The sequence below is a fragment of the Pleurodeles waltl genome, chromosome 2_2 (genome assembly GCF_031143425.1).
Source record: "Pleurodeles waltl isolate 20211129_DDA chromosome 2_2, aPleWal1.hap1.20221129, whole genome shotgun sequence".
Classification (NCBI taxonomy): domain Eukaryota; kingdom Metazoa; phylum Chordata; class Amphibia; order Caudata; family Salamandridae; genus Pleurodeles; species Pleurodeles waltl.
The window spans coordinates 1,130,374,698-1,130,391,841 of NC_090439.1; the positions used below are offsets into that span (position 1 = coordinate 1,130,374,698).

Genomic DNA, 17,144 nt, shown 5'->3' on the forward strand with positions numbered 1-17,144 from the left:
AAGTACATGTAGTAGGCAGGTTTGTCTTCTTACCTGTGTCTCACTGGAAGTATTGCAGGATCACCGAGTTCCTGTTGTCGATGTCCTCTTCTTCTGCTTCCTTGTCTTCACTGTCCACAGGCTCCACAGCTGCCAAATACTGTTCCTCCTGCAGGCGCTGGGTCTCCTGAAACTTGGCCAGTACCGTTGCCATTGTCTCCTGGGAGTGGTGGTAGGCTCCCATGATGTTGGAGAGGGCATCGTGGAGAGTTGGTTCCCTTGGCCTGTCCTTCCCCTGTCGCACACCAGCCCTCCCAGTTCCCCTGTTTCCCTGGGCCTCTGTCCCCTGAACCGTGTGCCCACTACCACTGCCCCCAGGTCCCTGTTGTTGTTGGGGTGGTGGGTTAGCCTGGGTTCCCTGTACTGGTGGACACAGTGCTGATTGACGTGTCTTGGGGACCGAGGTATGGGCCCACTGGGCGGGTGCTGTGCTGGTGTTTCCAGAGGGGGGAAGCTCTGTGGTGGCCTGTGACTGTGTCAGGAGAACCGACTGTCCAGAGGTCCCCGATGGGCCGGGCTGGTCATCTAGATCCAGTTGGACAGAGCTGCTGTCATCACTGTGGGCCTCTTCTGTTGGTGGTGTGGACATGTGTGGACCCTCCTGTCCACTGACGTTGGGTAGGGGTCCTGCAGGGGTAGAAAAGGATGTTTATTACAACTGTGTGTGCTATGGTGTGCAATAGGTGGGTGACCGTGTACCCCAGTGCTTGCATTCCTGTGTGGGACCTTGTGTGATGGTGGTTTAGGGGGGTGTATGGGTATGTGCAGTGGCCATGCTTTGGTGATGGGTATCCATGCTTTGTTGTTGCATGCAGGGCTTGGTGTTAGGATGTGTGGTTTGTGATGTTGGGACATTTGTGAGGAGTTGGAGTGATGGGGTGAGGGTGAGGGTGGAGGTATGTGATAGCATGCAAGTATGGTGGGGGATGTAATAGTTAAGAATTTACTTACCAGAGTCCATTCCTCCATCTACTCCTGTGAGGCCCTCAGGATGCAGAATCGCCAAGACTTGCTCCTCCCAGGTTGTTAGTTTTGGGGGAGGAGCTGGGGGTCCGCCGCCAGTCTGCTGAACCGCAAGGTGGGGTCTTGAGACCACGGAATGCACCTTCCCCCGTAGGTCGTTCCACCTCTTCCTGATGTCATCCCTATTTCTTGGGTGCTGTCCCACTGCGTTGACCCTGTCCACTATTCTTCGACATAGCTCCATCTTCCTAGCTATGGAGGTGTGCTGCACCTGTGATCCGAATAGCTGTGGCTCTACCCGGATGATTTCCTCCACCATGACCCTGAGCTCCTCCTCAGAGAACATGGGGTGTCTTTGCCATGCCATGGGGTGGGGTGGGTGATGTGTGGGGTGGTGTGTGTAGTGATAAGTGTGGTGATATTTAGTGGTGTGTTGTGTGAGGTGCGTGGAAGTTCTGTGGGTGTTGGTATTGTGTGCCTGTGGATGCTTGGTAGTTGTTAGTAGTGTCTCTCTCTGGCCTTCTCTCTGTAATTCTGGTCGTAGGGGTTTGTGGGTGATGTGGGTGTGTGTTTTATATTGGAATGGGTGTGTGGGAGTGGTGGGTGTATGTGTATCAGGTGTGTGTATTTCGATTTGTCCAATGTGGTAGTGTTTTGTAAATGTGTGTGTATTTTGAGCGCAGCAGTGTGTACCGCCAATGGAATACCGCGGTTGAAAGACCGCTGCGTGGAATCGTGGGTCGTGATAGTATGGGAGTATGTCCGTTGGCGTGACGGTGGAGGTTTTGTTTTCGCCAGTTTATCACTGACCTTTGGTGTGGCGGACTTGTGTGGGTGTCTGAATTTTGGCGGATTCCAAGCTGTGGGTCGTAATAGCTGTGGCGGATTTCCACGGCCGCGGCGGTGTGTTGGCGGTCTTCTGCACAGCGGTAATGTACCGCCAATGTTGTAATGACCGCCATAGTGTAGGAAAATTGTGCCAGCAATGGTTAAAATCATCCACACTAGATGCAGTAAGAAAACACTTCAGTCTCCTGTCTAATAACACAGGACTTCCTGTTAGGCCCCAGAAAATACCATAGGAAGCGTTTCTTATATGAAGTATATAATGAAATTTGGAAGCTTTCCCAACAAGAGGCACCTGCCTGGTTAAGGCAAATAGACAAGGAAAATCTGAAGAAGGCATTAGCTGTTGTGGATAATGGGATTAATACCTTGTCCGACCGGATATACATTTGAAGTAATATTGTTTCTTCTGCTACAGACATCATACAAACAGATATGTCTTCTTTACACCATGGACAGAGTCAGCTAAGGTCCATTATGCAGTTGGGTTGGACACTTCAAACACTGAAGGAGGGTTGCGTTCCCTGGCAGCATGTCAGTGCAAGGGAGATATTTTCTTCCTTTATTTAACGCGACAACAACAACTAATGGCTAAAAAGGAAGCGACTTATGTCATGCTTAACATCGAAAAATTAGAAAAGTTGCCTTTTACTGTGGCTGAAATATCATCTGCCGAGTGGATAATACATGGGGTTATTAATCTGCCTATTTCAACACTACAATTCACCTCTTGTTTAAAACACATTCCGGTAGGCAGATAGGAGAAGTTGGGAGATAGTTACATTCATGAGGTGTGGGAGCTTCCCTTCTCGTACAAATGCTTCAGTGGCATGAAAGAAGTCTTTCTTAGCGGTAGTGAATGCGAGACTTCAGTCAGCCACTCGATGATTTGTAAACAGCTGTCCTTGCACGGGGCTTGTAATACCTCCGCTGCGAACTTGCCTTATTATCTGAAAGGAGTTCCAGTCCCCTTGATTAGACCTACGTTCCAGGTGCTTTCAAATGGCAGCTACGTCCTCCTCAATGGAAAAGACTGTTGTGGCATGCGGGCCGGAATAGTTTACGTTGTTTCGGTCTCTAAGGTCGTTACATGCTGCGGTAACGTACTCTTCCCCCCCACTAAAATTAAAGAGTTAGCTGATATTTGGCCTCAAATTGCTACTTCAAATGTGAATTTTGACAAGCTGAGCAGACTCAAGGCTTTATTGTTTCAAAAGCATGTGGCCCTTACATCTGCACGTGATATCTAAGCACTTCAAGTCACAAGGTCGTCAGCAGAAATACAGTCCCTTTTAAATACAAACTTTCTGAGACACTTTGGTGAACTCGTGGGACGGATATTTAATGCGTCCAGTACAACTGGAATCGCACATTTCTTTAAACCTGTTTGTTCAGGTTTCATTCACACCTTCTCCTCCATATTCGGTTTAATACCATCAGCGATCCACTCAATTTTCTCTAGCATTTTCGGGGGATTTTCAATAAATTTGGCTTTATTAGCTGGCATCGTGCTGTTGCTATTTTTTATGCACAATTGCTGTCCCACCGCAACAAGCAGGAATTAAAGCGCTCCCATCAGCGGAACTGTGTTGTGAATGCATGATGCAGTATTTGGAGCAACACTCCTGGAGCAATTGGAGTGTGGCTGGTCTTTGTCATTCAGACCAGTTTTGCATTGTGTGCACCCTGTGTTTCTGTGCCTCTGATGCTCTTTCGAACATGCACTGGAAGTCTGTCTTTCGACGCAGCGCTTGCCTATGTTGGACGCTGATCTGTTGATGTTCTCGTGGAGGGTTCATTACCGGACATGCGCTTTGAGGTTGCGTTTGCTGCGAGAAGCAACTTATGAGTTACCCTTCTTGGTGGATGAAGTTCACGACTCATTACTGGGCACACCACGGAATGCCACCTTGGCTGAGGCTGAGGCTACGGAACATACCTGCTCCTTGATCCTTCTTGGCGATGACTTCCCAACTTAAACATCGGCCGAAGTGGAAGATCTCTTGCTCTCTATGGCCCAAGACTCGTTTGGAACTTTCAAAATTGACTTGCCTTTTGAATTCGGTTTTATGCCACATGCTTGTGATTTCAATTCTCTTGTAGGATGCTCATGTGTCCCCTCGACTTGTCATCATTGACTTTGCTTTTATATATATCTTAGGTTGAGCTTTTTAGCAATAACATTTTATCTTTGGCTTTAAACCACTTTCATCCAACAAGGGGAGGGTGTTGTGTAGCCATTTTAGTTATAGTTCCATGCACGTTATTTTAACACACTAGCCCGCTGTGCACTTTACCGTAGATATATTTTATTCAGCCTCGTCTTATTATTGTTACAATAACCATTTTTACGGTCTTGTTTTATTCTCGCCTATCTAACTGTTGTTGCCAAGGCCAGCACTCTGTTCTCAAACAAGACATTCTTGATCACTCTGTGCTTCTTCCAAGGCTACAGCATGGTACATTGCCGGTGAACGTGGTAGGAGTTTAGTCTTCAACATTCGTAGAAAATACACATCCTAACGTAGGGGCATTTTCTCAGAACATCAGCTGTGTTATTATAAAAACACTTCCTTGTCCCTTACACGTTAGAGGGAGATTCCAGCCAGGGAACCACAACTGTATGCTGATTGCCGAATGCTTCACTACAGATGTTAACGCAGATCTCAGGCCTTTGCTCAGGTATGGGGGTTGATGTCTTCCCAGGGGAACCTGAAGGGCAGATTTAGAGCTTAACATGCTGTGCTCAATCCTAAGCCTAGGTAGGAACAATATTCTCTTCCACACTGAACACCCCTGCACAACACTCTGCCAACATCGTAACCAATTATATTACCTATTCCACATCAATATATACTTCTTGTACCCCTTTAAGTGGCAACTGGAAGAAACAGTCAGTTAATGCACTTGCTTGCCAGAATATATTTCAAGTCAAATGAAAATTATTGAAATTGTACAACCATCTCTCCAATCTGTGGGGTGACCTGCCAGTGCCTTGGTAGAGAAAATTGAAACCAGTGGTTTATGGTCTGTTCTCAACTCAGAAAATTCTGCCTCATACTCCTAAAATGCTTAACCACCCACCCACATGTCAAGGATTTGTTTTTTATGACACTCTAAGCATTCTATGCACTCTTGAGAGTGTGTGACACAAGGGCTACTAGTATTTGTTATAATAATGTGTTGTCATTGATATCAAAGGGCTTCAACTCATACACATTCACAAAACTCTTGTGAATGTGTCCAACAGTTTGCTCATACTCAGGTGACCAAAGGAATGTGACATTTGTCTTTAACAAATCCCTTAATTTCCTCGTCAAGTTGAGAAGTGCTCCACTAACTTGGCTTAATACTCCGCCTGATCGATTAGCATCACATTTGGCCAAATTCCACTTCTTTGCATGACGCTCCTCAAATACTTGAAAAAATAAAAAATGTACACCAATATGGATCCTTCTTGTACATCACATCATGCAGTGATATGTAACATAACAATATTTAGAAATCATTTTTTTTTCAATCTGAAGTGCTCAATGGTCTTGACCAAGATGCTAAATTCTAAGACTCCAGAAGTCATTTTTATCACATTTACATATTTGTTGTAGAATTGCACATTCCCTGCTTATTGTGGTAGAAGTGTAGTCTCAGTTTGAACTTTGGCACCTGGAAGCTTGATGTTAGAAAAATTAATCAGGTTAGCAGTGTATTTATGCACTCATTGTATTCTCAAGGACATCTTGCATCTTCCTTGTGTGAATCTCCTGCCACCTTACATGGGATACTTTTTGTTAAAGTAACAAGTTTAAATCATGTGATTACGTTCCATTGACTTGCATTGAGTAAAATTGTACATAAATGGTTGAAGTATTATTAAATTTAGCACTAAGTGCCAACTGATTTCGGCAAGGGTTTGTTCGGTTGAAATGACAATTGTCTTTTGATTGTTTGCTATGCTGCCTGATATTTTTTAATTAATAGCAAGTTAGACTGTTGGAGAACCAACACACAAAGCACAGGGAATCTATCAGACAGAGAAGGGGGAGACCACCACACAGAGGACAGGGATGTAGGAGGCTGGTCTGGCTTATAGTGGGTACCTTGTGGTACTTACACCCTGTGCCAGGTCCAGTTATCCCTTATTAGTAGAATAGAGGTGTTTCTAGCAGCTTAGGCTGATAGAAGGTAGCTATGGCAAAGCAGTTTAGGCTGAACTAGGAGACATGCAAAGCTCCTACTATACCACTTATATCATATGCCCAATATCATAAGAAAACACAATACACAGAGTTAATAAAAATAAAGGTACTTTATTTGTATGACAATATGTCATAAGTATCTCAGTGAGTACCCTCAGTAAGAAGGTAAGTAATATACACAAGTTATATGTACACAAACCCAAAACAGGTAAGTAAGAGTCAGAAAAGTAATGCAAACAGTGTAGAATTACAATAGGTTGCAATAGGTGAACATAGGTCTAGGGGCAACACAAACCATATACTCCAAAAGTGGAATGCGAATCACAAATGGACCCCAGACCTATGGGAGCTTGTAGAGGGTCGCTGGGACTGTAAGAAAACAGTTAGGGTGGCCAAGATACCTCACCCCAAGACCCTGAAAAGTAGGAGTAAAGTACACTTACTACCCCAAAAGGACACAATAGTCGTGATAGAGGGATTCTGCAAGAACAAACACCAGCAAGGCAATGAAGGTGGATTCCTGGACCTGATGACCTGCATGGCAAGGGGACCAAGTCCAAGAGTCGCGATAGTGTCCAGGGGGGCAGGAGCCCAGGAAACCCTGGATGAAGGTGCAAGGAAGCTGCCTCCGGATGGAAGAAGCTTGGAATTCTGCAAGAACGAAGAGGACTAGGAACTTATCCTTTGGATGGAAGATGTCCCACTTCGCGATGAAGGTTGCAGAAGTGTTCCCACGCAGAAATACCACAAACAAGCCTTGCTAGCTGCAAGGGTCGCGGTAGAGATTTTTGGGTGCTGCTGGGGACCAGGAAGGACCAGGATGTCGCCCCTTGGAGGAGGAGACAGGGGGGGCGCTCAACAACTTAGAGAGCCCCCACAGAAGCAGGCAGCATCCACAGAAGTACCCGAACAGGCACTTGGAAGATTTGTGAACCGGAGCTGGCTCAGAGTCACAAAGGAGGGTCCCACGATGCCGGAGGCCAACTCAGAGGGTTGAACACTGCAGGACGGAGTGCTGGGGACCCAGGCTAGGCTGTGCACAAAGGAAATCCTGGAAGAGTGCACAGGAGCCGGAGCAGCCGCAAATCACGCAGTACACAGGTTTGCAGTCTAGATTGTGAAGGCAAGGACTTACCTCCACCAAACTTGGACTGAAGGGTCACTGGAATGTGGGAGTCACTTGGATAGAGTTCCTGTGCTCGTCAGGATGAGAGGGGACCGAGAGGACCGGTGATGCAGTCTTTTGGTGCCTGCGTTAGCAGGGGGAAGATTCCATCGACCCATGAGAGATTTCTTCTTGGCTTCCAGTGCAGGGTGAAGGCAGGTGACCCCCACAGCATGCATCACCAGGAAACAGTTGAGAAAGCCGGCAGGATGAGGCGCTACAATGTTGCTGGTAGTCGTCTTGCTACTTTGTTGCGGTTTTGCAGGCATCCTGGAGCAGTCAGCGGTCGATCCTTGGCAGACGTCGAAGAGGGAGATGCAGAGGAACTCTGGTGAGCTCTTGCATTCGTTATCTGAAGAATTCCCCAGAGGAGAGACCCTAAATAGCCAGAAAAGGAGGTTTGGCTACCAAGAAAGGAGGATTGGCTACGAAGAGAGGTAAGAGCCTATCAGAGGGGGTCTCTGACATCACCTGCTGGCACTGGCTACTCAGAGCAGTCCAGTGTGCCCCCAACACCTCTGTTTCCAAGATGGCAGAGGTCTGGGACACACTGGAGGAGCTCTGGTCAGGGGAGTGGTCACTCCCCTTTCCTGTGTCCAGAGCAGGGCTGGGGGATCCCTGAACCGGTGTAGACTGGCTTATGCAGAGATGGGCACCATCTGTGCCCATCAAAGCATTTCCAGAGGCTGGGGGAAGCAACTCCTCCCCAGCCCTTCACACCTATTTCCAAAGGGAGAGGGTGTAACACCCTCTCTCAGAGGAAATCCTTTGTTCTGCCTTCCTGAGCCAGGGCTGCCTGGACCCCAGGAGGGCAGAATCCTGTCTGAGGAGTTGGCAGCAGCAACAGCTGCAGTGGAAACCCCGGAAAGGAAGTTTGGCAGTACCCGGGTTCTGTGCTAGAGACCAGGGGGATCATGGGATTGTCCCTCCAATACCAGAATGGTATTGGGGTGACAATTCCATGATCTTAGACATGTTACATGGCCATTTTCGGAGTTACTATTGTGACGCTATACATAGGTAGTGACCTATGTATAGTGCACAAGTGTAATGGTGTCCCCGCACTCACAAAGTCCAGGGAATTTGCCCTGAACGATGTGGGGGCACCTTGGCTAGTGCCAGGGTGCCCACACACTAAGTAACTTGGCACCCAACCTTCACCAGGTGACTTATAAGTTACTTATGTGCAGTGTAAAATGGCTGTGAAATAACGTGGACGTTATTTCACTCAGGCTGCAGTGGCAGGCCTGTGTAAGAATTGTCTGAGCTCCCTATGGGTGGCAAAAGAAATACTGCAGCCCATAGGGATCTCCTGGAACCCCAATACCCTGGGTACCATAGTACTATATACAAGGGAATTATATGGGTGTACCAGTGTGCCAATGTGAATTGGTAAATTTAGTCACTAGCCTGCAGTGACACATTTAGAAAGCAGAGAGAGCATAAACACTGAGGTTCTGGTTAGCAGAGCCTCAGTGATACTGTTAGGCACCACACAGGGAACACATACAGGGCACATACTATGAGCACTGGGGTCCTGCCTGGCAGGATCCCAGTGACACAAGGGCTAAAACATACATACATACAGTGACAATGGGGGTAACATACCAGGCAAGATGGTACTTTCCTACAAGGGAAATCAGCAGAGTCAGCATGTGGAGACCACCAATCAATCAATCAATCAGGAATTTGTAAAGCGCACTACTCACCCGTGAGGGTCTCAAGGCGCTGCAAAAGCAGCATGCAGATGCCAGCAAAAACAGCTTGTGGAAACCACCACACAGAGCATGAGAATACCAGCAGAGGTTTAACATGGAGGACAACATTGACAAAATGGGGAGACCAGCAGGGCCACACATAGAGAGCCCACACAGAGCATGAGGAGACCAGCAGAGCAGAATGGAGAGACCTGTAGAGATGGAGCAGGGAGATCAATAAAGATAGCATGGGGAGACCAGAAGAAACAGCATGTGAGAGCAGTAGAGTCAGCATGGGGTGATTAGCAGGGCCAGCATAGGAAGACCAGCAGAGATAGCTGTGGGGACCAGAAGGAACAGATTGGATAGACAAATGGAGGGGGGAGCAACAGAGAGAGAAAAGAGACATGAGAGGCAATATGGGTAAGGAAGCAGAAACACACTGGAGAGAGCTTCAAAGACAGCATGAGCAGATGAGCAAAGATAGCATGGGGAGACCAATGGAGACACCAAGGGGAAAAGTGCAGGAAAAAAGCATCTACACCCTAAACAAACAACATGGGGAGACTAGCAATGGGCTGTGGTAGCTCAAACCACAACAAGATGCTTTAGGATCTGAGGCTGAATTTCAAAACTCTTCTTCCTACTGATGATCAGTTGGAGTCTCCGGAAATTAAACAGTATATTTCAGGTGACAACTGATTAACCAAAGGCTTGCCAAGGGCTAAGAGGGTCATTTGAGTCATGTGCTAACATCATTCGGAAGTAGAAGATCCCACTCCAATCACTCACTAACTGTGTCTTTGCCTTTATTTCTGGATGAAAATCGCACTGTACAAATGTCAAATACTTACACACCGCTTTCTATTCTTCCTTAGACTGTCCATGCCGTGAGAAAGTCCGGATGGGTTTCTGAAGTATACTGTTACAGTACACAGGACATACACTACATTTTATTACCTCCTTGGCATGCAGGAAAGTAGTCTGAGCAGCAGTCATGGAAGTATTTATAGCAGGCTTCATCACAGAAGCAGTTTACTCGTCTGCAGGCGTCATTTCTTCCTGGGCAACATAGGTGGGGCTCCTGTCCACAGTGCCCTTCGTATATAGTCAAAAAGAACAACATGAAATCAGGCAATCAATTGAAGAATACTTATTTCAGAATAAAGAACATCAATGAAATCTGGTTCATATCTCATTAATTACATCTAAGGCAGGTCCACAAAAAGGCACATGTGCCCTAAAAATAGAAAAAAACATTCATAGTTCAGGAAACTCCTAAGGTATACTTTAGTAGTTTTTAGGGTATCGTTTGGGCTCATTTAAGCTGACTCGTCCATCTAATATATCCATATTAGTATTTAAAATGTCTCCCTATGATCCGTTTCAGTTTATGGGTTTGTGATGCAAATATTTTGCAAGTAGGCTGGCTTTCTCAGTTGTAGGTTGTCCAAATGTGGATTAATCCTTCCCATTTTTATAATTTATAATTGATACTCCAAAATAACTCTACTGATTTTGAGGTAAGATCTTAAGTAAGGCATTTTTAGTGTCCTTTAATGTCACTTTGTACAGTATTAGTTCCTCCTTATAACCACCAATATTTGCTTACCCTGGAGCTAACTGTACACCCATTGAAGTTCCACAAATTTGAAGAAGAAAGTCCTTGCTAGGCAAGATATAACATTTGTTCTACATGATAGTTGACAATTTCTTGACCAATTTTCTTATGTTTGTGAGATACAACCAATGTCTAAAAATCCAATACCTTCATTACATCTCCACGGTTGGGCAGAAGCTGCACTAAATCCATTGCTGTTAATAAACTTTTCTCAAGGAATTTTACATAAGTATCTATAATATCTTTGGAGTTCCTTATATGTAATGATATTGGTATTGTAAATGTAATTAGATATTGGGATATTGGTTCTAATTAGCTACTTTGTCCCAAAAATCATTTATATTTCATGGTAATCAAGAGAATTGTGTTTTTTTCAATGCAATGTAGTATGGGAATAACAGGACAGGATAGTTCATTGTTATGTATTTGCTACCTCTGGTTCTGATCAACTATGCAGTTCTAAGTAAGAAAGAAATTCAAAATATAATTGCAAAAATATTGATTAATACAATTTATTAATTTAATTTAACATATAATCAGTGCATTTTTCATGAGGATTTTCTCACAAGTAAATTGAGAACAATAATAATTACATTAAATGTGAATGTATTGCAAACTCCCTTAGGTAACATGAAGCTAAAAAAACATATTTGAGTAATTAAGAAGTCTACTAAAATTAGAAGAGAGTGGGAGAAGACCCACGTACTGTACCTTAATAAAAATCTAGTTAAAGATGGGATGCACCCCATGCTTCCGAAGTAAATTAAATACATGGTACTCATGCCTCCTTCATGAAATTGCTCTATTTGCAGCAGCACCCAGCTGGCTGCTGCATTACTACTTTCTCAGTCCACAATGCTGATAGTTGAACATATGCCCTAAATGTAGCCAACCCCCTGCTGCACACGGCCTTTAGCTACACACAGCAGGAGAGCTGGCTGCAGGGCCTAGTCTGTGCTCAACCCCCGCCCTCCCCACAGGTGCCTTGAAGTCCATGTGGTCTATGACCAGACCATTTTAATGTTCTCTATCGGCACCCCAGTACCAGTACTGGTAACATGGTACCTCACTGAGGCCCTCACTGTTCTGAGGTTGGCCACAGGATCTGATATCCGGACAGGGCCTGCTCCCATTCCCCCACAGCACCCAACATCCCGTGGGCACCCATCCCCACACTGCGCTAGCCAGATCTTCCAGTTAACCCACTGTGAGTGTTCAATGTCCCACTGGCAGGCAACCCACCTCTGCTGTCCACCCACATATGCAGCCAATTCCCACTGAGCACAGCCAGCACATTCGTGGTTGGCTGAGCGGCTGGTTTTAACCTCTGGGAGCACTGCACCCCCGCTGTGCAGAGCTACGGGCCTCTGGCCATCCCATGCACCCGTCTGCCCACAGGCTTCCCACTCTCCAGCAATGGTGTAATGTCAGGGATCATCCTGAACTCACAACAAGTATTGCCTTCTGGTGAAGAAAAAGAGCCTACATAGAGGCAGAGTGAAATGTCACATGTTTTATCACTCAGTGCCCCTGGGATAACAATGCATGTCACTTGGCTCACTGGATGATTTGATGCTAGGTGAGGAATGAGTGCTCCTATGTTGAGATGGAAGCTACCAAGGAGACCGAGTGGCTGAATCTAAGGGAACAGTGAGCCTTGCCAGACTGGCACTGTATTATCAGTGACGGAAGGCACTGGACCATCTCTGTGGCCAGTGAAAATGTAGCCCAATGCAGCATGGCACCTTAATATGACTGTGAGGGACTAGCATAAAGGAAGGACACTGTATTACTTCAGTGGGGAGATTTGGCTAAGCATGAGGGTGGTGGTTGCAATGCAGATCTTACAGGGCCAGAGCTTTTGGGCAAGTTGGCTTTTGCTTAGTGTCTGGGAACACAGTGTTTGAATATTCTTAGCAGTGACATCCTTTACTAGATAAATATGTGACGGAAGATGGCAAGACTAGGCTGACTTACTTGAAACACCAATGCAATGTTATTGTCTGTGAAGTCACTGGGGAATACTGAGTTAAAGGTACATGTCCACCTGGAGAGGTGTGGAAGAGAATGTCTCTTTGACTGCTTTCATTTTGGAAGAGGCCAATACTTGCATGTCTGCTGCACACCATTTGTCACACAGTGTACAGGTGAGATGTGAGTTTAGCTTTTGTGCTTCTCAGAGGCCCAACCAAGGTATGTCCTTATTTGGTAGCACATAGAGGGTGGCCCCAGGTATCTACAACACACATAAATCAATTTATACATGTATGGTTCATCTACTGAAGGCAAACCCTTACCTGTTGTTTGATACGGTGGATAATATGGCGGGTAGAATGTTGGTGGTGGTGGTGGCGAAAATCCTGTTTTCAAGAAAAGAGAAGGACTTTCAAAAGATATCTAGCGATTGCTTACAGAAAACCAAACATTGAGAGAGCACAAAAAGGACACAGGAGTGAAGGTACCCATTATATGTGATGACACTTCATGCAGTCAATATAGAATGTAATGAATTGTTACAGTAACTTCCTCTCTGATGTGTATGCTGCGACCTGGGCAGCGTGGGGTTCGCCACGTAGGCCAATCATTGCTTCCAAGATGCTACCGGGATGCCTGGATAAGTTGTCCTGATATTGCTGCTTCTACAGTATATCCCTGGTTCCATATGCCTGGTGAAAGGTGCAGTGCTCTCTCCATTTATATGTGGTTAGCAGTGTTTAATTTGTGGTGAAGACTGCCGGCAATTGCAACCTGTGCACAATTTTGGGAATCAGGATTTATTTGTCATCAAAAAACTCTGATCCAGAAAAGAGAGAGAAAGGGAAAAGGGAGACAGAAGAAGGAGTAGAAAGCTAGGAAAACAGTGACATGTGGAGAAAGCAGTGGTAAAAATGAACCTGTAAGAATGAGATTAATAGGCAGGAAGCCTGGGATGGTGGAAGATAGAGGCATGTGGCTGAAGACCATATAGCTTTGATATTCATGAGACAAAAAGACTGGAAATGTAGGCTAGTGGAAGAAAGAGCCAGGATCTTGAACTAAGACTAGTAACCCTGGTATTTTTGCATCACTGGCATCCAACACCACCTGTGGAGGGCACCAAAGAAATATTGTGGTCAGGCGGGTCCATATCATGTAATGGGTACACTGTCCCTGTTTGATCCACAGCACACTTCTAAGCAGGTGTACGTGTGCAAACAAGCAGAGTGTGCCCTATTCCAATCAATGTGCTGCCCCCTGGGGAAGGCACATTATTCAAAGACGAACTACTAGAATGATGCTGTTGGTCCACTTTTCACAGTGTGGATGGCACTTGCCTTTATTTCACGGAGGGTATATAAATTTGATTATATCCGATGGGATTTCGATTTCAGCAGGCAGGATCTTCGTCACCATTGTGATGGAGTAACTCATCCGCCAGGATCGCAATCAGGTCCAGAATCTGTCCACTTCTTCTAGGTCGTTACCATCAATTCTAAATCTGGTCGCTGCACCTGCCCTTATCACTACGGTTCTCTTTACAATCCATTGTACAATTAAATTAAATTAGGTGATAGTACCTTGAAAGTAAATTAAAAGCTATTGTACTTACCTATAACTATGAAGTGGCTTTCTCTGTAGAGGTCACACAAATTTACAACCATTGACTTAATGATCCAGCAATGTAGTGACACTGAGGTTGTCAGGCGTGCCACAGACTATGTATCTGAGTTTAGGCAGAGTTGAGATTACATATGTACACTTGCACTTACTATTAAAACAAAAACTGCATGGTTTCCTGGGAGACCCCCACAACTTTTGGCACAACCTACTATAATGCAGTCTCCACCGCTAACTAGACAGCACTCTTCTTTCCAGGTTCCTGGGTCAATTCTTTGACCTGTTGTCTTTACTTTATCCTCACAAGCTCTTCTTTCTTAGGGCACCTCTATGCTCCCCCCTCTGCAGTTTCCAACACTGGTCATTGTTTGCTTTCTTAAAGCAACTGTTTGATATGTTACCATCAGGAAGCACCTTAGCTTGACTGTACTTTTCTCCCATATTTTGCCAAATATACATATAGTTTGGAACTTTTTGAGACTACTGGATTAGCTGGTGAACTGATCTGTAGTTGTGGAAAAGCCGCTTCTGTTCCTGTTCCAGCATCTTGTGTGGTCTGAGTCTGTAATTACAGGGCTTCTATTGCTCCCATTTATTGTTCTTTATAGAGGCATTTGTGCTCTCACAACTGTGACAGATGTACAGTAAATTATGTCTAAGCACTTGCTAAACAGGAGCCTGAGATGCCTTCCTGGTGGGTGAAAGTAAAACATATCAAGTGGGAGGGGGTGCTGTATCCAGGGATGTCCACTCTAAAGAATGCATGGAGTCAGAGAAGTTCCCCTGGTGTTGAATGCATGAAGTTAACGCACACCAGACTTGTGTGAATTTAATGAAGTGGATGTATTTCCCCTTGGTGTGGAATGTATAAAGAGCATGCCTTATCTTGATGTAAAATACAGGAACTCTTTGCATGTCACCCTGGTGTAAAATGCATGAAGTGAGTGTGCCAGATCTTGGTGTGGAATGGGAAAAGTAAATGTGCTTTATCCTGGTGTAAAATGCATGAAGCTAGCATACTTCACCTTGGTCTGGTATGGATGAATCAAGTGCACCTAATCCCGGTGTGCAATGCATGAAGTAAGCATCCTCACCCTCGCATGGGTTACATTAAGTAAGTGCACTTCACCCTGGTGCGGAATGCATTAACTGTGTGTTCTACACTGTTGAATACATTAGGTGAGTGCACCCCACTATGGTGTGGAATACATTAGGTGAGTGAACCTCACCCTTGTGTGGAATGCAAGAAGTGACTGCACCCATTCTGTTGTGGAATGCATGAAGTGAGTGCATCTCACCCTGGTGTGGAATACATTAGGTAAGTGCACCCCACTATGGTTTGGATTACATTAGGTGAGTGCACTTCACTCTGATGCAAAATACATTAACCAAGTGTTCTACACTGAGTGCACCCCACCCTGGTGAAGAATTAATAAAGTGACTGCACCTACTCTGTTGTGAAATGCATGAAGTGTGTGCACCTCACCCTGGTGTGGAATACATTAGGTGAGTGAACTTCACCCTTGTGTGGAATGCAAGAAGTGACTGCACCCACTCTGTTGGGGAATGCATGAAGTGAGTGCATCTCACCCTGGTGTAGAATACATTAGGTGAGTGCACCCCACTATGGTGTGGATTACGTTAGGTGAGTGCACTTCACTCTGATGCAAAATACATTAACCGAGTGCTCTACACTGAGTGCACCCCACCCTGGTGAAGGATGAATAAAGTGACTGCGCCCACTTTGTTGTGGAATGCATGACGTGAGTGCACCCCACCCTGGTGTGGAATGCAGAGTGAAGTGCACTTCACCATAGTGTGGAATGTATGTACTAAATCTGCCACAGTGATCAGAGCAGATAAACATCTGTACCCTGCCAGGACCTCTATGTGATACTGGGCAGCGGGTGATCTACTGGAAGAAATCTCTGTCTTCAGTATGCATTTACTGTTAACAGAAGTACCAAGAACAACACATAAATTGACAAACACTGTTTACTCTTAAGGGGAAAAAGGAGCTGGTAGGAACTGTGAAATACAGGCAAAGAATACAGCTGCACAGAGGCAGTTCAGTTCAGTGCACCCTGTACTCCCTAATCCCACTCCCAGGAGTGGTAGTCCCCAATGGTCTTGTGTGTTGGTGAAGAAATCAGGGGGCCCTTTGGTCACATAAGCACTCAATGGAGGGAGGATCCAGAGGGTATCCTGGATAAAAAGCAGGCAAGTAACCACATTTCTACAGGTAAACTACAATGCGAAGTCAGAAAGTATTTATCTATCTATTTTATTGCTTTGTAAAGTGCTGGCTTGTGACATACCTCCACTTTGAGGTGCCAGATCTTTTAAAAGGTGTGCTCCTCATATGGCATGATCTGCTCGAGGGCACTATAAGCTTAAGAATACTGGTAGCATCTGCAGACCAGGAAGAGAACCTTACTGAGACCTTTGACTAGAAACTGAGGGAAGGGTAAAACCCTGAGCATCTAATAGGTGAAGTGGGAGAAGGTGTTTCTTTGTATGTGGTGATGGGGCTTGGGACATCCTTGGGGATCCCACAGGTACTGGGTATAACTGGGAGGTGAAGACAAGTACAGATAGAGGGATAAGCCAGTCTAGCAAGACTCATCATGTTAAATAACATTGAAAATATTAATTGTCACTATAAACTGTGCATTGTTGAGAAACATTGATGGAAAATTGCATGTTGAATATGCTCTTTCATATTGGTCATACGCCACACAACCAATTGCTTTTCCCGAAATCCCTTTAAGACAAAATCTAGTGGAGTCCTTAAGTGTTCTCATTCCATACAGTCTAAATAGGGTTTTTAAAAATCTTTTCTAAATATTAAGAGATTTAGGACAGATGCAAATAACATGTTCAATTGTTTCTTAACTCATATGGCACAGAGAACGTAACAACATACGAGTAATTGACTAGTTCCATGGATCCTCAAATTGGACAAGTATAATATAACAAAGATGAAAACTTAAGAATCTTTTAATCAGTGATGGATTTAA

At 45.1% G+C, this 17,144-nt stretch overlaps 1 protein-coding gene across 2 annotated transcripts in view; it reads right to left on the bottom strand.

Annotated features, from left to right (window-relative positions):
- LOC138282943 (uncharacterized) overlaps nt 1-17,144 on the bottom strand; it is a 150,195-nt gene that overhangs the window by 79,447 nt on the left and 53,604 nt on the right. For both annotated transcript variants that reach the window (XM_069221009.1, XM_069221008.1), the window contains exons 3-4: nt 12,825-12,887; nt 9,867-10,004 (exon numbers count right to left, since the gene is read on the bottom strand). In XM_069221009.1, coding sequence (XP_069077110.1) covers nt 9,867-10,004; nt 12,825-12,887 — 201 coding nt within the window. The remainder of the gene's footprint in view (nt 1-9,866; nt 10,005-12,824; nt 12,888-17,144) is intronic.